Source organism: Phocoena phocoena, chromosome 10 (assembly GCF_963924675.1).
Source record: "Phocoena phocoena chromosome 10, mPhoPho1.1, whole genome shotgun sequence".
Lineage (NCBI taxonomy): Eukaryota > Metazoa > Chordata > Mammalia > Artiodactyla > Phocoenidae > Phocoena > Phocoena phocoena.
Genome location: NC_089228.1, coordinates 76,717,367 through 76,742,695, shown reverse-complemented (window position 1 = coordinate 76,742,695; position 25,329 = coordinate 76,717,367). Strand labels below are relative to the sequence as shown.

At 41.0% G+C, this 25,329-nt stretch overlaps 1 protein-coding gene across 1 annotated transcript in view; it reads left to right on the top strand.

Annotated features, from left to right (window-relative positions):
- Positions 1–22,144, top strand: part of PTCHD4 (patched domain containing 4) — a 174,256-nt gene extending 152,112 nt beyond the window's left edge. The window contains exon 3 of the mRNA XM_065886048.1: positions 20,511–22,144. Coding sequence (XP_065742120.1) covers positions 20,511–22,144 — 1,634 coding nt within the window. The remainder of the gene's footprint in view (positions 1–20,510) is intronic.
- Positions 22,145–25,329: the final 3,185 nt, after the last annotated feature.

Below are 25,329 nucleotides of genomic sequence, written 5' to 3'. Positions count from 1 at the left end.
TCTCCAAAATCCTGCCCTCTCTCTAACTGATAGAGAGAGGAGCACAGCTGCGGGTGGGAGTCACGGAGTCCAGGTTTCCCCCAGAGTCTTTGCTGACACCACCCTGGCTGCAGGGGCATCGGAGAGCTGCCTGCTCCCTTGCCATGCATGTGCTACTTCTAGGTAGAATGGGAAGTCCAGGCTCCCACTCCATCTCTGCCAGCACCACAGGGGAGTGAGGGGAGGGGGCATGGTTTCTTCATGATGTTTGGCCGGAGTTAGGTGGATATTGTCAACAATTTTGCCATCCCGCTGGATCACCCAATTTCTGGTCTTGTCTAGAGGGAGCTGATTATGGGAGATTTTGGTTTTGCCTGTGTCTTCTGGCACTTCTAAATTAAGGGCTTCTGCAGAATCTAGCACCAAGCCCAGGATGCATGGGAGGCAAAAAGAAAGCATAGGAAAATCACCCCTGTTGTTAATGCCCCAGGTCCCTCCCCGGTCAGTATACCATCTTCATTCCACCTTTCAAAGTCTTCTTGTGTTTGTTAGTTATATTATGTCCAGGGATTTTATAATTGTACTTAGCAAGAGATGGAGCAAGAAATGAGTCTTCTCCATCTTATCTAAAACCAGAAGTCTCACTTCAGTAACAGCGTTAATTGTTATAATCATTAACAAAACACATTCTTCCCTGTGGCTGTGTTCCTGGGAACCTGAATGAACCTGAATGAATAATAACAAAAATGTTATTATTGGCTCCATGGGGAGGTAAACAGTCTTCTACTGAGAAAAGTTTTCTCAGTTCCAAGCAGTCATTTCCAAAATCCCTTCCTACCAATTCCACTTGGCCAGTAGAAACCTGTAACTGCATCCAAGACTTGAAGTCCATGTTTGTTTCAAAGGGTGTTTAAGGGGAAAGAACAAAATACAAACATTATATTGATGTATGCTATTCAAGACGGTCCTCCTTTGGAAAACAAAGATGGGGGAAGCATATCAGAGTTGAAATTTTCTGTCTCTTTCTCAGACTGACACGGTTAATATCAGGTTTCTGCATGAGCAGTATTATAACTCAATATAATAACATAGTAAAACTAACCATAATCTGAAAGTGGGGTCCAAAAATGTCAAGGTCACACACTATTAGAAAGCTAGTGAAATGTTGAGGGTGAGCCTGCTAGGGGAAGCTACCAATCTCCTTATTTTCAAAATGAGCCACATCACCACAGGATTTCACCAGAGCTGATCATCTCATGCTGATCTCATGTCAAGATTTACATTTTAAAGGCTTTATCCTGTGTGGAAGATTTCATTATTCTCCTTCTATAAATGAAGAAATTAGGATTCAGAGAAGTTAAGAAATTTGCCCCGTGTCACACAGCCTGAATATGGCAGTGTAAAGAAGGAAAATGAGAGAATTCAGGCTCCAAATACTCGGCTGTAATCCGTACTCTATCTTTTCCCTCCAAGATCCATAGACTATGCCCGTAGGCTAACTCAGGCTCCAGCTCTTGGTTATATTAAGGTTGGTATTATACTCTCTTGCTGAGTCGGCTTGTGCTGGGTGAGACGCATCCCACAAGTGGAAGTGATTCCAGCTTGGAGGGCAAGACCAAGGATGGGGCTGGGCACCCTCTCTCACCAGCTGAGCAGGAAAGCACCCTGAACACTCTTTATTGCGTGCAGTGCCTGCTTTGAAGTGGATTAACTGAAATGTCTTGCGTTTTACTTGGTGTTTTTTTAAATTTAATTAATGTTTATTAAACACCTAGTGTGTGAAAGCACTCATGGAGTCGCGGGACCCTCATATAGATCCAAACGGAATTGAGTAACTCTTGGCCACAAGACAGGATACACTCGTCAGGTCCTGGGCTTCTGTAAACTATTTCAACTTTGTCTGGCGTACTTGCTTCTCATTCTCGGCTCCCTTCCACACTGTGAGGACAGACACAACAAACACCTGGCAATGTCGGCATAAAGGCAGGCAAGCTGCTAGCACAGGGAGGGGCACAGTTGTCCTGGCAGACTGTCTGATCATGGTGTGAGGGAGGTCTGGTGGCAAGAAACAGGCTGACTGGTAGCAACGGAGCAACGTAGAAAGGAGCTGAGGTTGGCTCATCAAGTTACTGCAATTAGCGTTTGGAAATAATGAACAAGACAAGAATCCAGAGACATGATTGAGGCCATTCCCTCAACATTTCCCAAGACTGTCTTATTTGGGAGGTATAGAGAGACTGTGCTCAGCATTGGAAATACAGTGGTATTTGGTGAAAGATTCTTTCACCAACGAACCAGTAGAAATTTTCCTTCCCTTGGTCTCCAATAGTACTCTTTCAAGCTGTCATAAGAATGTTTCAGAGTTGACTACATATAACAAGTATTTGTGCACTTTTCTCACTCTTCAGAGCTATAGTTTTGTCCAAGGCAGAGACTACCTCCATTTATCGTTACCTCCCCCCAACACAGAACCAAGAATAACATTTTGTTCATAGTGAAAATACAATAAATTGTGAATTAAACTACAGACACCAACTTAGTATAAACCTCTGTCATCATCTGTCTCCTGAGCCACTCACCACACACCACCTCGTAACTGGCTGCTGGACTTTGATTCTTGACCCCCTTTGCTCCATTATCCTCATGGAGCCAGAATTCTGTATCAAAAGCAAAGCTAGGGCTTCCCTGGTGGCGCAGTGGTTGAGAGTCCACCTGCCGATGCAGGGGACGCAGGTTCGTGCCCCGGTCCGGGAAGATCCCACATGCCGCGGAGCGGCTGGGCCCGTGAGCCATGGCCGCTGAGCCTGTGCATCCGGAGCCTGTGCTCCGCAACGGGAGAGACCACAACAGTGAGAGGCCCGCGTACCGCAAAAAAAAAAAAAAAAAAAAAAAAGCAAACCTAATCATGCCTTTTTTGCCTTGCATCCTTCAGTGGCTCCCCATTGGACTTCCAATAAAATCAAAACTCCTTCACGTGATCTACAAAAGCCCCGTATTTTCCAAGCCACACTGTTATCTCCAACCACGTTCCATGACTCTTTCCTCATGACTCAGCCATTCACATATGTGTGTGCGCATAAGGGGTGTGTGTGTGTGTGTGTGTGTGTGTGTGTGTCTTTTCTTCTTAGTTCTTCTAATTCTCCCTCCAGTTCACCACCTGTGTACATCCTATTCCTTGCACATGAAATGCTTCCGCTCTCTTTCCCTCCCACTCATCCTTCAGGGCTCACCTCAAATGACATTTCTTTTGACCTCCCCTGATAGAAAGTGTGTCCCTTGTTGTTCTCTCCATTGAACCCAGTCCTTTTCTTCATGGCGCTTAGTGCTTTTGTAGTTATATATTTACTCGCGTGTTTATTTATTTGATGTCTTTGTAGCTCATTAAATGATAAATGGCATTTGCAAAGAATATTTCTTGAGTGAATGAATGATTTCCCCATTATTGAAAGACTAATCTTATTTTCATTTTGTCCCATTTACTAACACCCAGATATAATTCTCTCCACCTTCTGCAAAGCGCATACACTATACAGAATTGTAATGAAGAGAAATGGTGGTTTGTGTCCATGCTGTTTTGTACATCCAGAAGGCATCTTCCCTGCTGTAATCCTCCTCCCAGTAGATTCTAAGTCAGAGGTGGGCAAATTTTTTTCTGCAAAGAGCCAAATACTAGATATTTTCAATTGTGCTAGCCATGCAGTCTCTGTCGCAATGGCTCAGCTCTGCCGTTGTAGGGGGCGAGAAGCCGTAGGCAAAAGGTAAATGAATGAGCATAACTGTGTTCCAATACAATTTATTTCCAAAACAGGAGGAAGCAGCTTTGGGGCAGCAGGCTAGTTTGCCAACCCCTGCCCTAGGTAATCAGAGTCACAGCTTTAGATGACACTTCTGTATTGCCTAGATTCGTGCAAAATCCTAGCTGTACTGATCCTTTTTCACCTGCACCCTTGCCTTCTATTCTCATCCCAGCAACCAAGGTGATCTTGTTCAGTGGCCTCCCATCTTACTCCACATAAAAGCCAGAGTTTCACTGTGATCTGCACGGCTGGCCTCTGTCCCTCATCTTGACCTCTCTGAGCTCACCTCCTATCCATCCTCCCTGCTCTCAGTCCACTCCAGCCCACACTGGCCTTGGGCTGTTCCTTGCCCATATCGGGCAGATTCCTGACTCAGTGCCTTTGAACTTAATGTTTCCTCTGCCTAGAATACTCTTCTCGTGAAGACATCACAGCTGTTTCTTCACTTCTTTCTGGCTGTCTTCCAAAAGTTATCTTTATGGTAAGGTCTTTCTTATTCACTCTCTCTAGAATTTCCCACCTCTACCCCAGACACATATAACTGCCCGTTTTCTGCTTGTTTTCCTGATTGACCATATATAACACGTTATATTTAGCGCTTATTTGTCTTAGTACTTATTGTTTGTCTTCACTAGAATTAAGCCCCACGAGAGCAGAGACCACCTCTGTCTTCATCACAGCTGTATCCCTAATGCCTATAATGGTGCTTAGTACATAGTATACACTCAATAAATATATACTGAATAAAAGAATAAGTGAATAAGCAAGTCCTTTTCCTTATAGGAACTTCTGTGCCTGAGCCAAGACATCATCACAAGTAATTTTTTCTTTTCCTTTTAATATTCAAGAAAACAAGTCAAGTTTCCAGTTGAAAAAAATTTGTACACATTGGGCTCATCTTTGTACTCAACTTAAGAACGCTTAATAGTTGCAACTTCTTTTCATCTGAACTGACTCTCTCCACTGACAGGGTAAAACTAGAGGGAGGGGAAAAAGTTTCAAAAGTCAAATAGAAGTTATATCTTGTTTTTTAATTAAATGCATATGCAGAAATTGGTTATTGAGAGGTTTTACTTAAATTCTCCGGGTATTTGTTAACTTGCTGACCAGACCCTTAGCCCATGGGTCAAAATAATGCCAGAAAAACTCTTCTTAGAAAGCTCTGAGAACAAGTTGTTTTCCTAGCTTTAAACAGAAAGCACTATGTGAACCTATGTTTCCTTTGTACTTCAGAACAAAGAAAAACATCAAGTTTTTCATGATAGGTAAGTGGGTTACTTATGAGCATATGAAATTGACTCAAGATAAGACATTTGACAATTACACCAACAAAAGAGAAAAAGAAAGATTAGAGTTTGGATTTATTTATATGTGATTAAAAGGAAATCAGAGTAAAGAAAGCTAGCTGACAGTTTTTAAATTGGCTGCTTTGTTTGAAATGGAAGGGAAAACAATTGCTAATTGACCTTCAGGCTGAAAACATTGTTAATGCCTCCATTCCTTACCAATGCATACCCTCATCGTCTTCCTGTGTCCTGGAAGCGTCTTCTTCATTTCAGCTTTCCCATGTCTTCATTTTCCTGAGCTCTTGTAGTTTCACCTCTGAGTGACATGCAGTGCCTTGAACATAGTAGGTAGACAAGTGCCTGTTACCCTGGATTAAAGTATCTTGAATTCTTATTTAATTATTTCTTAAATATATGCCTTTTTTCAATAAGACTGTAAACCTCTCAAAATAAAAGTTATCCGAACCTTCTTTCTCTAATCCCTAATACCCAGAACAAACTAGTTACTAAAATACCTGTTGATGGCTTCCCTGGTGGCGCAGTGGTTGAGAGTCTGCCTGCCGATGCAGGGGACATGGGTTCGTGCCCCAGTCCGGGAAGATCCCACATGCCGTGGAGCGGCTAGGCCCGTGAGCCATGGTCGCTGAGCCTGCGCGTCCAGAGCCTGTGCTCTGCAACGGGAGAGGCCACAACAGTGAGAGGCCTGCGTACCGAAAAAAAAGAAAAAATACTTGTTGAATTTGATTATTTAAAAATAGAAACGTTGATATACAGCAGATATTTAGATTAAAGGATTATAATTTTACAGCATTTAAAATGAAGCATTTCAGTAAAGCCTAGTGTTGTAAGAGGAGCCAGACAATGTTAATTTATCCAAAATCATACAAGGTATTTGTGTTGTTGCTGTTGTTATTATTGTTGTTTGTAAAATCTTTAATTCCCTAGTGTTTTCACAGGAGTAAGTGGGAAATACGAGTTCAATTAAGAAAATAACACTCTAACCCTAGTTATTGACTTGCTTATTTTATTTTTTATTTACTTATTTATCTATTTATGTATTTTTGGCTGCGTTGGTTCTTCGCTGCTGTGTGGGGATTTTCTCTAGTTATGGCGAGCGGGGGCTACTCTTCGTTGCAGTGAGAGGGCTTCTCATCATGGTGGCTTCTCTTGTGGCCGGAGCACGGGCTCTAGGCTCCCAGGCTTCAGTAGTTGTGGTGCATAGGCTCCAGAGCACAGGCTCAGTAGTTGTAGCACGCAGACTCAGTAGTTGTGGCTTGCAGGCTCTAGAGCGCAGGCTCAGTAGTTGTGGCTCACGGGCTTAGTTGCTCCGCAGCATGTAGCATCTTCCCAGACCAGGGTGTGAACCTGTGTCCCCTGCGTTGGATTCTTATTGGATTCCCATGCTTATTTTTATTTTTAAGGCATCAATGGGTTATCTCCACTGAGTTTATCTCAGGCAGGTAGCAGATTTTGTTCTAAAAGAAAGAAAGGAAGGAGGGAGGACAAAAACCTCTGGTAGGAAGGATAAAATAAGAAGCAAGATTTAGAAGATTCAACACGAAGGCTCGCTTCTTAGAGTCTAAAGGTAGGATACCAAATAATGGTAATGATAATAACCATAATAATAAACAGAGTGATTTGTGAAATACTGAGATTTTATTCTGGTCTAAGAACCAAGCTCTCTGCTCCTTGGAGGGTAAGTATCCTCCAGACATTCCTTCCCTCCCTCTACTTAACCGCTGTACATCTGCAACACACATACCATCTCTCTCTCTGTCTCTCTCTCACCTGACTTCTCTCACGGGAATACTAAATTGGTTTAAATCATGTGGGAGCATTATAAATACTGTTTGATTATGAGGATAAATTGGTTCAAATCACATAGGTACTTTCCTAAGTGCTGACTGATGAGGAAGTTTAGATATGCTATAATTTATAAACAAAATGAAGAAGGTTACCTGGCAAGATATGAGAGGTAGGAACAATTTTTGTACTTAAGAAATATAAAGGGAAGAGAACACTTCCCAAATCATTCTCTGGGGCCAGTATTACCCTGATTCCAAAACCAAAAACATCACAAGGAAAGAAAACTATGGACCAATATTTCTTAGGAGTATAAATGCAAAAAAGTCTTAACAAAACATGAGCAAATCAAATCCAGCAACATATAAAGAGGATTATACGCCACGACTAAGTGGAATTTATCCCATAAATGCAAGGTTAGTTTAATATCTGAAAATCAGTTACTATAAAACGCTGTATCAATAGAATAGAGGTCAGAAAAGACATGATCATCTCAATAGACATAGAAAAGGTATTTGACAAACCTCAGCACCCTTTTATGATAAAAGACACTCAACCAACTAGTACTAGATGGGAACTTTGTCAACCTGATAGAAAGCATCTGTGAAAAACCCAAACCTAACATAATATTTTTGATGAACACTTTTCCTTTAAGATTAGGAACATCACAAGGATATCTGCCCTCACCACTTCTATTTGACATTGTATTGGATGTTCTAGCTAGGGCAATTAGGCAAGCAAATGAAATAAAAGGCATTCATATTGAAAGGAGGAATTATCTCTATTTGGAGATGACATGATCTCATTACAGAAAATCCTAAGGAATCTACCAAAAAATGGTTGGAACTAATAAAGGAGTCCAGCAATATTGCAGGATCGGTATACAAAAGTCAATTATACTTCTATACACTAACAATAAACAATCCAAAAATGAATTTAAGAAAACAATTCCATTCATAATAGCATTATAAAGAATAAAATTCTGAGCAATAAATATACCAAAAGCAATGCAAAATTGTACTCTGAAAACTGCACAACACTATTGAAAAAACTTTAAAAGACCTGAGTAAATGGAAAGACATTCCATGTTCATAGATTAGAAGATTTAACATAAAGCTACAGCAATGAAGATACAGTGGAACTGGCGCAAGTATAGACATACAGGTCACTGGAATAGAACTGAGACTCCAGAAATACATTCTTGCATTTATGGTCAATTGATTTTTTTGACAAAGATGCCTAGATAACCCAATGGGGAAAAATAATATTTTCAACCAATGATACTGGGACAATTATATATCCACATGAAAAAGAATAAGTTGGACTTCTTCACACTGTAGGTAAAATTCAACTCAAAATGGATCATAGACCTAAATGAAAGACCTAAAACTATAAATCTCTTAGAAGAAAATGTAGGAGTAACTCTTCATGACCTTGGTTAAGCAAAGCCTTCTTAGATATGACACCAAAAGCAAAAGCAACAAAAGATGGATAAATTGGACTTAGTCAAAATTAAAAACTTTTGCACTTCAAAAGATTCCATCTAGGGCTTCCCTGGTGGCGCAGTGGTTGAGAGTCCGCCTGACGATGCAGGGGATGCGGGTTCATGCCCCGGTCTGGGAAGATCCCACGAGCCACGGAGCGGCTGGGCCCGTGAGCCATGGCCGCTGAGCCTGCGCGTCCGGAGCCTGTGCTCTGCAACGGGAGAGGCCACAACGGTGAGAGGCCCGCGTACCGCAAAAAAAAAAAAAAAAGAATAATGTGAACCTGTTTTGTTTTTTGTTTGTTTGTTTTAGTTTTTTTATTTTGTAATTGCTGAAATAGCCCTAGGTTTTCATATGTCTCTAAGGGTTAGAACTTTCAGATGGTCACATGGCCAAAAGTCATCCTTCCCAAGGTCCAGTTAGCTGTTTCAGAGTCATAGCTATCTGGGAGGGTTTTCATTTGACTCTTTCTTACGATTGTTTCTTGATTAATCTTTGCCTAATGGAAATGGGCAGGACAAAGTCCATGAGAATTCTCAAGACAGAAAGGAGTAAGATATATCCCAAGAGGGCAATAAGAGTTTCCTTCAACTTTCATCCCTTGAAGCTGTGTTTGGTGGCCTGGTGTGTTATCATGATTAAGTGTCACTTCTATTGATGACTTCAAGAATGAAACACAGCAGTGTGCCATACTATACTGTGAGCACGTAGCTAAGACTCCAAATGAATGTTCACCCATAAATAAAAAGTGTCGCCTGCTATTTATTGAGTTTTTAATATGTGCCAAGGACTGTGGTAAACACTCTATGTGGATTATCTCGTTCATTAATGTCAGCGACACGCTATCAGGTAGGGGCTTGCATTTCCTGCCCTGCGCATGAGGAAATTGACACGGAGAGGTTGCTATTGAAGGTGTGGGGTAGGAAGTGATGTAGCTGGGGTTTGAACCCGGGGAATTAACACAAGAGCCAGTACTCAGGGCCCCTCTTCCACCCTGCTATCTGCCCAGCCACTGTCCTTGATCCCCTGCCTTTGAGAATTAACATCGAACTTTTTCTGAGATAACTCCCGTTGATTAATTTATGCTGTGTTAAAGCTGTTAAGCTGTGGACCGCTGGAAGGGGACAGATGACAGAGAAATATGGTGAGAAGAGGCACTTTTCATCTGAAAAGGGACTCTGTACTCATCAGGGATGTATTCAAATGACAGCAGTTCTCTCACTTAGAGAGGACCCTCTAGGAAATGGTGTCCTTGCACCAGCCCCCGCCCCCCCACCGCCGGGGGCTGCTGGAACTCAGCAGGCTGTCCCAAAGCCCTACTGTGCTCTGCTCCTAGAAGGGAGTCTGGTTTGCTCTGTGAGCTGCAGAATAAAACAGTGGCTGAAAAGCTCTTCTTCAGCTTCTTTCCTGCCAGATGAGAACAATTCTATTAGCTTAGCCTGAATAAGAGCACACATGGAAGGAATGCTGCAATTAGTTGGATCCAGTTAACTGAAGTCTTTTATTAATCAACATTTTTTCACAACGAACTTCTTAAGGACAGAACAGGCAATTTCAAAATAATCATCAGAGAAGAAAACTTTTAAACTTTTCTCTAGGCCTGGTATACATTCAATCCAAACTCCCACATTTCTGCAACTATATACTACTGTTCAATACTAGCTATCATTTGTGGGAACACTGATTGTGTGCCAGGTATTTATATAAAGGGATTCATGTGTCTGTGTCTCCTTTAACACAGCAATCCTTTGAAGCAGGAATTGCTGTTTTCTCCATTTTACAGATTGGCAAATCTAGCCATGGAGTCTTTCATTTGCCCAGGGTCACACATCTAATAGATGGAAGCTTAAACCTACAGAACTCAGCTCTTTAACCAATATGCTAAATTGCCTCCTGATTATTGATAAAATGATGTAGGATAAAATGATGACTCTGAAGTAAATTATTTAATAAATAATAAAAGCTAACATTTATTGAGTGCTTCCTTGGTCCCAGGCCTGCTCTAAGCATACTACAACTATTGTATCATGTAATCTTCACATAGCCCATTAAAATGGGTGCCTTTTTAATCCCTATTTTCCAGACTAGGAAAGTGAAATACACAAAAGTTAAACTAATTCTCCCCATACCACACATCACAAAATGATGTGCCAGAACTAGAAGCAAAATGTGTTACTCCAGAGTTCATCATTTTAATTGCTACAAATAATTCCTTTTTTCCCCTTTTTTTAAGAACTGGATGCAGAAGAGGAATACAAGTCTAATGCATTTTAGAAAGATCTCCAATAAAGCTAATCAACCAATAAAAGTGGAATCAGAAAGGAAGTTCTGGTTGATTAATTTAACGACTTCAAATAATCAGATGATCCAATTCTTGAGCTTCCTGGTTAATTGAGTTTCCACTGATTTCAGGCCATTCTGTTCAGAGAGAATTCTCGTTCATGGGTTGTTAAATTTATCTTCACTGGTTAAGACAGGCAGCAAAACATTCAAGGGTGCTCCCGGAAAACTTGCTCTTTAAAGCATTATGCTTTTATCAAGCATTTGTGCTACAACTTTGAAGATTTTCTTTTGAATGATGTTTATAAGAAACCAAAACTGTGCATAATTTAAATTTGCTCTGTAAGATTCCTTCCATTTCAAACGCGTTTCTTAATGATTGAATCAGACATTTTAAAAGCATTTTAAAAGCATTCTCCAGCTCTTGGTGTTATAGAAATCCTAAGTCATCATCACTTCTACTCTTTGTAGGATAAGAGATCCCCAAAGCTTGTAATTAATGAACCATTAAATTCAGGCATATGGATATGATATGGTTTTCAAATGGGACAAATGGGAGTTATTAAACTTCAAAGCGATGACATTTTACCGTATCTTCCTAATGGGAGGCGCTCAGGAAATGGCCTTCAAATGAATGAACTGATTATTCTAACCAATCTTTGAATGCCTTTAGCTCAATAAATACTTAGATTATCTTAATTTTCCTTCCTCCAAGTTCTTATACTTACTATTTTCTTCTTTTATATGATCTCTTATTGTAGGTCTTGATTTCTTTTAAGCATGTGCTTGTGTTTAGTTTATGAGCTACCAATCCACTTCTCTTGACAGTTGTAAGATTTTCAGCCCCGCCCCGGTTCTCCCATTCATTGCTCTTCTCTGCTTGAAGCAATGACTGTTTCATCCACGTGGCTCCTCCCCGCTTCTCCGATTTTAACAGCCATGTTATATTCCTTGCCACTTCCCATATGCCCATCTGGCTTTCTCTTTTTAGTGAGAATACAACTAAAATATCACTTCCACCAGAACGCCGTCCCTTTCACTAGTGACATGATTTGGAAATTCAAATCCTCCAGGAATTAACTCTCATCCAATGCTCCTGTTCTAGCTCCCACACTTCTAACTCCTACACTCAAAGAAGTCAATTTATAAAGTCAACAATAAAGGAAGTTTAATTTCTCTCGTTTTCCAAAAATATTTATTATAAAATATCAATGTCCTCCAACCAAAGACCACCAGGACTCCTACAATAATTGAACAAATCTGGGTTTATTGACTCACTGCAATGAGGAAGAACACACACCTCTGAGGATTATGAAGCATTTTTGGAAGAAGATATTAGAATGGACTTAGTATATGATTTTTGCAAGTGTTAGGTGATTTGGAAGAGGGTTGAAGGCAGCAAGGTTGGTTCCTGTCAGGAAGAGAGGGTAAATCCATGATCAGTTACCTTAACAATTCTTAGAAGGCAAGGAAACCAGACCAAGATTAAACTGTGATTGGTAAAGAAGCAGCAATCAATCCTACTATTTTTTTTTTAATTTTTTATTTATTTTTGGCTGCATTGGGTCTTCGTTGCTGCACACAGGCTTTTTCCTAGTCGTGGCTCTTCCTTGCGGTGCACGGGCTTCTCATTGCGGTGGCTTCTCTTGTTGCGGAGCACAGGCTCTAGGCACACAGGCTTCAGTAGTTGTGACACGCTGTCTCAGTAGTTGTGGCTCGTGGGCTCTAGAGCACAGGCTCAATAGTTGTGGCTCACGGGCTTAGTTGCCCCGCGGCATGTGGGATCTTCCCGGACCAGGGCTCGAACCCGTGTTCCCTGCATTGGCAGGCGGATTCTTAACCACTGCGCCACCAGGGAAGCCCAATCCTACTATTCTTGATAAAAGGATGTTTGGCCTATTTTATGTTTCGGACAATGTTTGCATTTTGTTTGTGCTCAGTCGTGATTATGGAGTGGTATTATTTTGTCTCAATCTATCCCGGTCACAAAGTGATCTTGTCTGATGCTTTTCTGCCAGACCATCTGTGTCATCAACAGGACAATACTAAGCTGAACTGTGAGGGCCAGACCAGCTCCTGGCAACACCAAGACCTACTTGACAGCACCCAGCTATCAGGGCTGCTTTTTCCTTTCTCAAACATAATGTATATTCCTTTCATAAAACTAGAAGACACGGAAAGCATTGAGAAGAAAATGAAAAGCTTCCTGGGAGTCTTTCTCTCTCCCTGAATGGGACTACCAAAGAGGGAGAGAACAAGAAAGCAAGCCACCGTGTGTGCGCTGGCTCTGCAGTGGAGTTTCAGCTCTTGGCAACACTGAGCTCCTGCGGCAAGGAAATCTGAAAAGAGAGCCCCCGAGTTCCCTCCAAAAGCCAAGTCAGCTGTGGTGGTGAAGAGAGCAGGAACCAGGCTGCATTCAGAAGCTGGCATCCCAAGTCAAATGACTTGGAATGTTCTCCATGGTAAATACCCTGGAGTTGCCAGCACTGAGCTTTTCCACTCAGTGGAGTACTTCCTGTGTGCCAAGCACATGTATTAACTTATCTAAAACTCAGAACAATCCCATGAGGCGGCTTCTCTTGTCACCTCACTTACAGATGAGAAAACTGAGACATGGAGAGGTTAAAAAACAACCTGCCCAAGGTCACAGAACTTGGAAGTAGGAGACCCAGGATTTAAAGTCAAGCAGTTTAAACTCTGATTTAACCCAGGATTTAAACTCTGGCTCTGGGCAAGGTGCTGCTAGTCACAATATCAAATAGTGGGACTTACCTAGTTTTCCCCACTTTGAGTATTAAAATCTTGGCTAATAGTCTGTGAGCTTTAGAACACTCCCATCTCCTCTCTCTCTCTCTCTCTCTCTCTCCATATATATATATATATATATATATATATATATATATATACATACATACACACACACATATCTCTCTCAATATATATACATGTGTATATGTATGTGCATGTATATACACATATGCATGTGAATAAACACACATACTGGATTTTTAAAATTTTAACTTTATATAGAACTACAAAATAAATTGTCAAAAATGATGGAATGCAAACTCTGGAATGAGACTACATGCCCTTTTCTATACATTGAGATATGTGTCAAGTATATAACAGCTCTGAAAATCATACAATGAGAATCTGTTACTAGATTCCATTTTTTCTTATTAGAGACATGATAAAGTCCTCTAACCTCCTGCTAAGAGCTAAGGGATGAGTATCTGTTCAGATTCGTTCTGAATTCCTTATTTTCCTTCCTCGTTGCCTCTCTTCTCTGTGTTTTACCTGCCTCATTCCGTACGGGGATGGGGGCACTTCAGGAGAAATGCTTAAGGGTAATATGAAGCTAGACCCTCCCTCACTGCACACCACAGGTTTACACGTAAAACCGTCAAATAGGCCCCATCAAAGAGCAACTTGGAGCATTCCTGCTGAATAACTTCCTACCTATGTCTTTGTGGGCTACATAGGTACCAAGATGCAACAGCCTTGGCCGTCCTTTATGAATGGAGCTTGATAATCACCTATTTATTCTAGATGAGAGTTAATTAAAAGTAGTCAGTCTACAAAGACACACTGATAACCACCGCTAAGTTAGACATCATGGGGATTAGAAAATGTCTAAAAAATTCATCATCTGTCAGGTAACAGGAGTGCCTTATGGACCCATTTCTACCCTGCAACTAGCAACTTAGAGCAAGTTTCTTAATTTCATACTCCATTCCCTCTAGACGTTTACAATGCTGAACCAGCCGAACGAATGAATTATGTGCTAATATTGTAACTGAACATCATTGATATTTACCACCGCCTCTGCCACAGAAGCACTTGGCAAATTCCCTTCTCAGTAAATTGAGGGGCAAACTGTATTTCACTAAATCTTATACTGAGTACAGGGCTGTTAATAACAATTATGACAAGAACTTTAAAAATATCTTGAAAACTAGACAGATTTTGGCAGATCAAGGCCAATTTAGTTTCACAAACATTTACTGAGTACCAGTAAGTGCCAAATAATTGGAATACAAAAATAGAAAAGATAAGTACCTGCCCTAGATGGTGAGGACCTATAAGGACTTACATGAAATACAGTCCCATGAATGGATAATTTCAGTTGGGTGTAGTAGAAAGCACTAAGAAATGTGTTGGCACACAGAGGGGAGGCTTCTAAGTGGGTGAGTTAGATGCGAAGAGGGGAAGGGGAAAGCATTAGGGATGAGATCATGTTTAAGTGGTATCTTTAAAATATACATAGAAATCAGCCAACTAAAGAGAAAGAACTATGCATAAGGATCCCATATAATGCCAGACCAGTGACTGACAACTCAGAATGCTGATTCAATATCCCGATTTTTTTGTTAGCTGCTTTACTGGTTCAGTTGACTGGGATTTTGTTTTTTCATCCATTAGGTTGGCATCAGGATCACATAGCCTAAGAGCCCAATAAAAAATCAAAATGCTGGGCTTCCCTGGTGGCGCAGTGGTTGGGAGTCTGCCTGCCGATGCAGGGGACACGAGTTCATACCCGGGCCCAGGAAGATCCCACATGTCGCGGAGCTGCTGGGCCCGTGAGCCGTGGCCGCTGAGCCTGTGCGTCCAGAGCCTGTGCTCCGCAACGGGGGAGGCCACAACAGTAAGAGGCCCGCGTACCGCAAAAAAAAAAAAAAAAAAAAAAATCAAAATGCTTTTCTAGTTGAGCTCAATGGTGATTTCCACAAACAGAGCTGCTGAACACATAGTTAATTAACCAAAGCAGAAATAACGGCTAAGGGAAAGTAGAAAGTTTTCTCTGGAGTGAGATGTGAGTGGAGTATTATTTTTACCTCTATTTTTTATGTCGCTGAAACAGGAGATGTCAAACTCTCATGACCTGCTGAGGGCTTAACGTGTTCAAGCGAAGAGGAAGACCCACCAGTACGTCTTCAGAAGAGAATTCTAATTCGGCAGATTACAAAGAATTAGAAGCCCCACAGAAGGAGCTTATTAGAGCAATAACTGTATCAAAGGAAAACCCAGTAGGAAACTAACTGGGTCAGTTACAATTAGTTCTGATTGGATTTGATCCTTGTTAAAACTATTTTCTTTGGAATTCTTGATTTTGGAGAGGTTAGGTTTGGTATTAAAGTGGCAACTGTAAAATTTGTGTTAGATTTGCAGAAGAATATCATTGCTTTGAAAGAAGTCACTTCCGGACTAGCAGTGAACCAGAGAGATTTCCTACAGCACTGTCAGGTCAATCATAGTGTAGAAGTTTACAGGGGAAGTGCAGGAGCTTAGAGAAATGTTGTAAAATGTGGGTTGGAATAAGTTCTCAAGAAGATCCACCTCACTGTAGAAGTCATCTTTACTTGTTGTAGAGTGACTGCTTGAGGTTCAGATCAAATTATAACTAATTCTGAATATTGTTCAGCTCACTTAGGACTGAAATGAGTTTTGTTTGGTAACAAATTTTTTTTTAAATTTTAATCATTTAAAATATTTCCCCTGGCTGACCTGCACTGCCATGGCTAGGGAAAGAACCGACACACTCTTCATTTTCTCATTTCTCAATTGCAAATAGCAGAACTTATTAAATTATTGTTAAATAGGGTATGTTAGTAAGCTGACAGCTAAGTTTTCCTTGTTATTGCACAATTCTTCCATTTGCTTTCATTGAGAAAGAGGTCCCCCCAGCAACATCCCTGAAGACTTTTGCAATATTCAATACACACACATATATGTGCAGATCTTTTATTTCTATTCATTTTCCTCCTTGAATTTTTCTCCCAGTTCCAATTCTGTCCAAATCACTTTTATTCCTAAGAGTTCTCTCTCTCTTTTCTTTCATGAAACTTTATCAAGACAAATGTCAGTTATCCCATAATGTCCCAGGTGAGATACTTGTCATATTATTCTAATATAATTTGCAAATATATACTAATATAGTGGGAGGAAATCATGATCAGTGTTTGGCAGTCATCTTTTGAAACATTAAATAAAGTGTATAATTTGGGCAATAGATTATCTCTGCAGAGAGAAAAAATTCAATTATAAACATCAAAAACAAAACTACTTTCCCTTAATTAATAAGGGTTTGTGCCCTTATTCATGTTATTCCATCAGTCTAGATCACCACTGCCATCATCCTCTACCTAGTAACACCTTTTGGAGATTTTCTGACCCCTCAGAAAGAATCAACTGTATTTTCACAGTACACAGCATACATCTCTATTTAACAAGAATGTAAGCCTTCCTTTCAAGTCTGTTAGCTGCTTACATATATGTCTGTCACCACTCAGGAGCATGAATGGTGTTCATAAGACAAACTGAGGCCTTCGGTGAGGATTAAGGATTTTGGTGGGAATCGGACAGAAGCAAAGAACTGCCAGGACTAGGGTACCAGGGAGTAATATAATGGAATCAGTTCAGGTCTTTGTTCAGTGGGGCAAGTCACACTTGTGTATATTCCATGCTTCATCATCTGAGATGGTGGACCACCTGTCTTTGAGTAGATACTAGTGCCTTGTTTTCAGGTGTATTGTTTGAATTAAAATAGGACTCTCGGAGTAAGGGTGGAAAAATAGTGAATACAATCCTTTTAAAAAGCTATGTAGGGGCTTCCCTGGTGGCGCAGTGGTTGAGAGTCTGCCTGCCGATGCAGGGGAGATAGGTTTGAGCCCTGGTCTGGGAAGATCCCACATGCCGCGGAGCAACTAGGCCCGTGAGCCACAACTACTGAGCCTGCGCGTCTGGAGCCTGTGCTCCGCAACAAGAGAGGCCGAGGTAGTGAGAGGCCCGCGCACCGCGATGAAGAGTGGCCCCCGCTTGCCACAACTAGAGAAAGTCCTCACACAGAAACGAAGACCCAACACAGCCAAAAATAAATAAATAAATTTATAAAAAGCTATGTAGAGATTTAAGGATTCTTTCAAGTGAGCAGAGATGTTCAAAAAATGGTTCTAGCATCAGAATGAAAACTAAAGGGAATAGTAAGAAACCAAGAGGGAAAACACTGCAGAGGTTAAAAAATGGGATCTCTGTTGTCGACAGGCCAACTGGACAGAGCAACAAGATAACCCCAAACCCTAATTTCTCTTTGTAGGAGGCCAGTTCTGTGAAATAATTACATAGTTATTTGTCTGGAAAGATGGAAGGGTGGATGGATGGATGGTTAGATAGATAGATAGATAAAGCTTAATACATACATACATACATACATAGCTAGAATAAATGCACCAAATTGTTAACAGCAGTTATCTGTTATGGGACTATGGAATAATTTTTTCACCATTATTTTTTCCATTTTCCCAAAATTTTTGATGGAAATATGTCCTATTTTTATAGTCAGAAAAGGGCGATTAAAATGTGTGTGTGTATGTGTGTGTGTGTGTGTGTGTGTGTGTATAATATCTCTTTTTCTTTTGACTAAACCAATAATTCTCAGTTGGAGGCAGTTTTGTCCCCAAAACAGCATTTGGCAGTGTTTGGAGACATATTTGATTGTCACAACTGAGGAGTGTGCTACTGACATATAGTGGGTAGAGGCCAGGAATGCTTCTAAACATCTCACAACATACAGAACAGTTCCTAAAATTCATTTGTATTAGAAGCTATGATCTCAGGCTCAGAATTACCCAAGTAAAAATGACCTCTGGACTGACAGATATTGGAAAAGATTGTGTTTCTTGTTTACCTTTATGTTTTATATATTGACTAGCACAGATCCTCATGGTAGCAAATTCTAATAAATGTATATTAGGTTGAGTTGAATTAAAAGTGTATATCTCAGGCTTCCTTGGTGGCGCAGTGGTTGAGAGTCCGCCTGCCGATGCAGGGGACAAGGGTTCGTGCCCCGGTCCGGGAGGATCCCACATGCCACGGAGCAGCTGGGCCCGTGAGCCATGGCCGCTGAGCCTGCGCGTCCGGAGCCTGTGCTCCACAACGGGAGAGACCACAACAGTGAGAGGACCGTGTACCAAAAAAAAAAAAAAAAAAGTGTATATCTCTTCTGGGCACAATTAATATAGGTATAAAGATGCATAATAAACTTTTGAATTAGTAATTAAAAGGTACATTTTCTAGACCCAACTGGAATTGAGAGTTATAGTTGATTTAATTCATTGAGAGGTTAGTGGGCATCTATCACTTTGTCAGATGTTCTGCAGAGTATAAAAGTAACATAAAATGCATTCCTTGACCTTGAGGAATTTGCAGTCTAACCAAAGAGATAGACCATGTCCTGAGAAAACCATTTTGTTCCAGAGCAAAACAGCACATGTTAGTGTGCCAAAATGAGTAGCTAATTAGTGCAATAGGAATTTAAGGAACAGAAAAAAATCAATATGTCTGGAATTGTCAGAAACGGCTTCAAGACAAAGAAGAGAACTGAGCTAACAGACTGATGGGTCGGATTTCAATATAAGCAGCAACAAGAGGAAGGTATTGAAAGGCAGAGAAAAGAGCATGAACAAAACTTGGAAAGTAAGACTGATCATAGGCAAGCTGATGGGGAGTGAGAGGACTACTCTCGAGCAGGTAATAGATTTGAACTGCTGGGAGGTGACCAGATTATGGTGAAAATCGAATGAATGAGTATTATTAGGAACACCCTGTAAAATATCTAAGCCTATGAATGGGATAAAACATGCCAGCCCCAAAGTTGTGTTTTCAGTCTTTACCATACTTAGAGTGATTATTTGACCTCATATGATTTAGCTTCATCTTCCCACACGTAAGACCTTTGTACTATATAAAGTAACAACCTGGCCTACATAATGTACCTAATGCTCCATAAAAGTGACCAAAAGCAGAGACAAGCCAAATTTAGCCATAGCCTCCAGTAACCTTTCTCCCCCCTTGTGACTACAAAGATACCAAGAGTCTTCATTTCAGAAGAGAAGTGCTCTCATTAAAGAATTATTTTAGGGCTTCCCTGGTGGCGCAGTGGTTGAGAGTCCGCCTGCCGATGCAGGGGACACGGGTTCATGCCCCGGTCCGGGAAGATCCCACATGCCGCGGAGCGGCTGGGCCCGTGAGCCATGGCCGCTGAGCCTGCGTGTCCGGAGCCTGTGCTCCGCAACGGGAGAGGCCACAACGGTGAGAGGCCCGTGTACCGCAAAAAAAAAAAAAAAAAGAAAGAAAAAGCACACTCCATCCACTTTAATGGAGCAGTCAAACATTTACTCATCACCCACTCTGTGTGAATAAAAGCTCTGTGAGGAAATGCCTGCTATGATCTTTCCCCCCGAAGGTCTTGCCCTGTGTTTTATGTGACCTGGCAGATTTTTTTGACTCATATCCAATGTTAATTAATCAAATCTATAGGAATTGGTTTCTAAGCTGTTTGGCTACCTAGCAGGTTATTAACATTGTAAAATCAATTTAACACCATTTTTAAGTGTTTAAGATCATCATCTTATAATTTCCAAAATCAGCATGTAAGTCAGTTTGAAATGAAGGTTAGGGACTGTCAGTCAATACTTCAGTTGATAAAGCACTGAACTGGTATTGAGGGGCATTTGAAGATGGGTGACTAACAGCCCCTGCCCTTGACAACTTAGTATCCATTTAGGGAGACACTATGTGTGCAGGGGGAAAAAAAAATCACAAAACAATGCCACATAACATTTACAATTTGTCAAATTAATGGAACAGACAATAAGTGCTTCATTTTGCCCAGAATACCAATAAGTTTGGACTTTGCTGAAGTAGAAACATGAACCAAACATATCCTGCAGTGTAACTGAAATTTGAGATCCTGATAGGAGTATCATAGTACTTTGAAGGTTAGAGTATGCAGGACCGTTGAGCATAGATGACCTATAAGGAATTCACCTGAACCATAGGAGGAAATGAAAATAGTTCTTCTCTTCCTTCTTTTTTTAAATTAGGTCATGGAACGAAAGGAGTATTTGAGCTTCTGTCTGGATGGCGGAGAACCAAAGAGAATTTGCCCTTCAAAGACAGGGTAGCAGATGCCTATTCGGATGTGATGGTGACCTATACCATGACTAGCTCCCTGTACTTTATTACTTTTGGCATGGGTGCCAGCCCGTTCACCAACATAGAGGCTGTGAAGGTCTTCTGTCAGAACATGTGTGTCTCCATCCTGTTGAACTACTTCTACATTTTCTCCTTCTTTGGCTCCTGTCTGGTCTTCGCTGGCCAACTAGAGCAAAACCGCTACCACAGCATCTTTTGCTGTAAGATCCCTTCTGCAGAATACCTGGACCGCAAGCCTGTGTGGTTCCAGACAGTGATGAGTGATGGGCATCAACAGACATCCCATCATGAGACGAACCCCTACCAGCACCACTTTATTCAGCACTTCCTCCGTGAACATTACAATGAATGGATTACCAATATCTACGTGAAGCCATTTGTTGTCATCCTCTATCTCATCTATGCCTCCTTCTCCTTCATGGGGTGCTTGCAGATCAGTGACGGAGCCAACATCATCAATCTACTAGCCAGTGATTCCCCAAGCGTCTCTTATGCCATGGTTCAGCAGAAATATTTCAGCAACTACAGCCCCGTGATAGGATTCTATGTCTACGAGCCCCTCGAGTACTGGAACAGCAGTGTCCAGGAGGACCTCCGGAGACTCTGCAGTGGATTCACTGCAGTGTCCTGGGTGGAGCAGTATTACCAGTTCCTGAAAGTGAGCAACATCAGTGCCAATAACAAGAGTGACTTTATCAGCGTCCTACAAAGTTCATTTTTAAAAAAGCCAGAATTCCAGCATTTTCGAAACGATATCATCTTCTCCAAGGCAGGAGATGAAAACAACATCATTGCTTCTCGCTTGCATCTGGTGGCCAGGACTAGCAGAGACAAGCAGAAGGAAGTCGTAGAAGTGCTGGAAAAGTTGAGGCCCCTGTCCCTGTCAAAGAGCATCCGTTTCATCGTGTTCAACCCCTCCTTTGTGTTCATGGACCATTACAGCTTATCTGTCACAGTGCCTGTTCTGATTGCAGGCTTTGGTGTTCTCCTGGTGTTAATCCTGACTTTTTTCCTAGTGATCCACCCTCTGGGAAACTTCTGGCTAATTCTTAGCGTCACCTCAATTGAGCTGGGCGTTCTGGGCTTAATGACATTATGGAACATCGACATGGATTGCATTTCTATCTTGTGCCTTATCTACACTTTAAATTTCGCCATTGACCACTGTGCACCACTGCTTTACACGTTTGTATTAGCAACTGAGCACACCCGAACACAATGTATAAAAAGCTCTCTACAAGAGCATGGGACAGCCATTTTGCAAAATGTTACGTCTTTTCTTATTGGGTTGGTCCCCCTCCTATTTGTGCCTTCGAACCTGACCTTCACACTGTTCAAATGCTTGCTGCTCACGGGGGGTTGCACACTTCTGCACTGTTTTGTTATCTTACCTGTGTTCCTAACCTTTTTCCCCCCTTCCAAAAAGCACCACAAGAAAAAGAAACGCGCCAAACGGAAGGAGAGAGAGGAAATCGAATGCATAGAAATTCAAGAGAACCCTGATCACGTCACCACAGTCTGAAGGGTGTAGACTAATGGATTCTTTTTCTTTTCCAGTATTGCACAACGATGCAGGGCAGGCAAAGCTCAGACCTCAGCTGCTTGGGCTGGCCAGGGGTAACAAGGCAAGTCAGATCAAGAGTGAATTGTTCATGATACATCAAGGTGTCCACTTCTTGGGGGGAAGAAGGACTCAAAGAAGGGGAAAAAGTTCTGTGCGACCTTGTTCTCCACTAAAGATAAGTTTCTGGATGTGACCTTAGAGCTCTTCCAAGGAATGGACGAATCAATGGAGTGTTAGAAGGCCAAAGGAGCCAACTGCTTTTAAAAATAAAATGCTTAGGAGAGATGGAGTGGAGAAGAGGGGGGCCTCCAAATAGCGGAAAAGACATAGGAAATGTCAAAATTGCCATGACAGTTTTCATATTTGTTTTTTGAACAGGTTGGTCAAAGGAAACCTATGCACTTGGGAAGTACATATTTAATCCCATCTAAGCCAAAGCACTTCCCAATTCATTTTAAGTGTGTGTATATATGTGTATGTGCCATATATACATATACTTAGATTTGTCTTTAGTGTACCTTGACATCTGTGTGGAGGGAGGTGCCCATTTGCAGACCGGCTGGCCTTTCTCTAGAAAGTCAAACCAGCCTCAGCCAAACATAGGCGCATTAATGGCCAATAAGCAAAATAAACAGAGATGTGAGCCCATTAGGTTCACATAGCACGTTGTCAGCCTTTGAGATTCTTGCTTTGGATGACTCAGCAAAAAACGCAAAAGGCGTTTGAATTAATTACCACGTGGGCGAGGTTTAAAATCTCATGTTCGTGCTAAATAGTTACTGTGGCTTTTCATTGGCTTCTAATGATTCTCTGTATTTGGGAGGACTGATTTAGCTGCTTTTAGGGAGCTCACCCAGTGCAAATGAGCACTTTACATGCATTGTTCATACAAATGTGTGTAAAGTTGCACAAGAATGTGTGTGTGTGTGTGAGTGTGAGAGAGCGAGTTGAGGTATTCCGTAGTTACAGTATTCTCATTTTAGATGTTGAAAATATACTGCCATGGAATATAGATAGTTAACATAGGAGAAAGTGGGCATAACTAGGAAACTTGTTATAGAAGGAAATAGAGTAAATGGAGCATCACCACTCGTCATGTGTTATCAACTGGTTCTTAGTGTAAAGAAAATACTCTAAACCTATCAAGTCTAGTGTGTTCCTTGCATTAATATTTGGAACATTAACCCAGGCCACAATCAGTATAGTGGTGGTCGCTATAACTACTGCAATATTGTTTTGTAGCTTCTTGCAATATCATTGTTCTTGTTACCTGAAAAGTGCTCGTCAGTTGGCAGGCCTCCTAGGGTGATCATCGCTGTCCACAGGTGACGGATTAACTGTAACTGCTGCTGAATTCTCTGAAAAACAGTACTAAGGGAAATGTTTTCATTGTGTTAAAATTTACAACTGCTCCCCAGCAGATAGACTCAGTCTGTTGGGTGCTTCCTTGGGTCAATGGTGTGCTTCCTGTCACAGAAAATTACTAGAAAATGCCTTTTCCCGTGCCAGGCAGTAAAATAACTTAATTTTCAGGTAGGACTGAACAAATGTCCAATGATTATGAAATCTGCTAGTCAGCTCTTTTACCTGGAGGAGAGCTACTGTCTCCCACCAACTTCAGTTGCATAGTTTAATTGAATTTAAAATATTAAAATCTCAGACAAACAAACAAAAAAAAGACTTTTTGGACTCACGTTCAGAAAAGAGATACAAGCCATTCCAGTCTCGTTGCAGTGTTTGGAAATGAAGTTGGTAGATTAACGAAGTAATGAAACAACAAAACGGGTATGCTTTTACAAATAAAGAGTTTACTGGAATATTAAGGGAAAGGAGAACTGTCTCTACAATGAAAAACCTTTAACCAAATTTTATTTTATTAAATGGAGTTTGTTTTGTCCTACCTTGAGGTTATTGAGTTTCTATTAGAAATGATCCATGTCTTTTCAGTTGTGTTCATATGGGCAAAAATATCAATAGATCGAGTATGGAAAATAATGGCCATAATATAGCATTATTGTTTGTACATTATTTGTAAAGTCATGTCACAGATAACCCTAGCCTTTTGCCTCCTGAACTGCTCTACTAGGATGAACTGGTATTTGGCACTAGCAGACCTGCAGACCACGACCTTATATCTGAAGTGGAAATTTCTGAGGCATTGGGTTTTTTGGTGGCATCGGGGGGACTCTTCTTTCACAGTTTACTCATCATTTGTGAAGATGTGTTTTACATCCCTTTCAAAAATGGGAGGTCATCAGCCGAGATGTTCCATTAACTATCAGTCCATTTCTTTCCAAAATGTGCCATACTCCATTAATTTACCAATTTTTAAAAAGCTTGCCTACTTGGGTCATTTTTTTTTCCTTGATTACCTTAGACAATTCCACATGCAAAGAAGATTGACAGGTTGGTTTATAAAGAAAGACTCAAGTGTTCCAGTTGCCAGATGCATATGGGGATAGTGGCATAACTACCCCAATACTGAGGCAGTTCTAATGTCATGTCTCCATCTAGATGGTCTCTATTTGGTTGGGGAAAGCAGTTCTTCTTTAGCTTATATCTTCAAGGATCAAAGTGACTAAGAAAAATATGAATTTCTCATTGTTCAGGAGACTAGAGAGGTGGAATTTTGGAAGGGATATTATCTTTTCCAGGACACCATGGTACTCCTTAGTGAACTGTAGCAATAATTTATTGAAATGGGATTTCTTGTCCTGGAAGAGTTAATATACCACACAAAATGCCCTAACTCAGTCCTTGAAAGTAATTTAAGCCTAGGAAGAATGTAACTGAGCATGCTCTGACCTCCCAAACTCACTGTGAAACAGGTATTTCCAAGAATCCCATTTGCCGAATGCCAAGATACATCCTAAAGTATAAGATCATGATTTCCATGTGACACCAAACCTCTGCTTCTTTCAGTAGCTCATGTGCAACTCTTCTAGTTTTTCAAGTTTACTCCCGTTGTTTACTCCTTTTGTGAAATATTGATGGTACTCAAATGAGGAACTTATCTACTGCTAGAAGATGACCAGTCAACTCCAGGAAGAGACGAAACCTGTGGGAACTATCTCAGATATGTAGAATATTTTCTTTGGCTGAAACATGTTTTTCCCTTCAAGTGAGAGTTTAAAAGTTTGCAA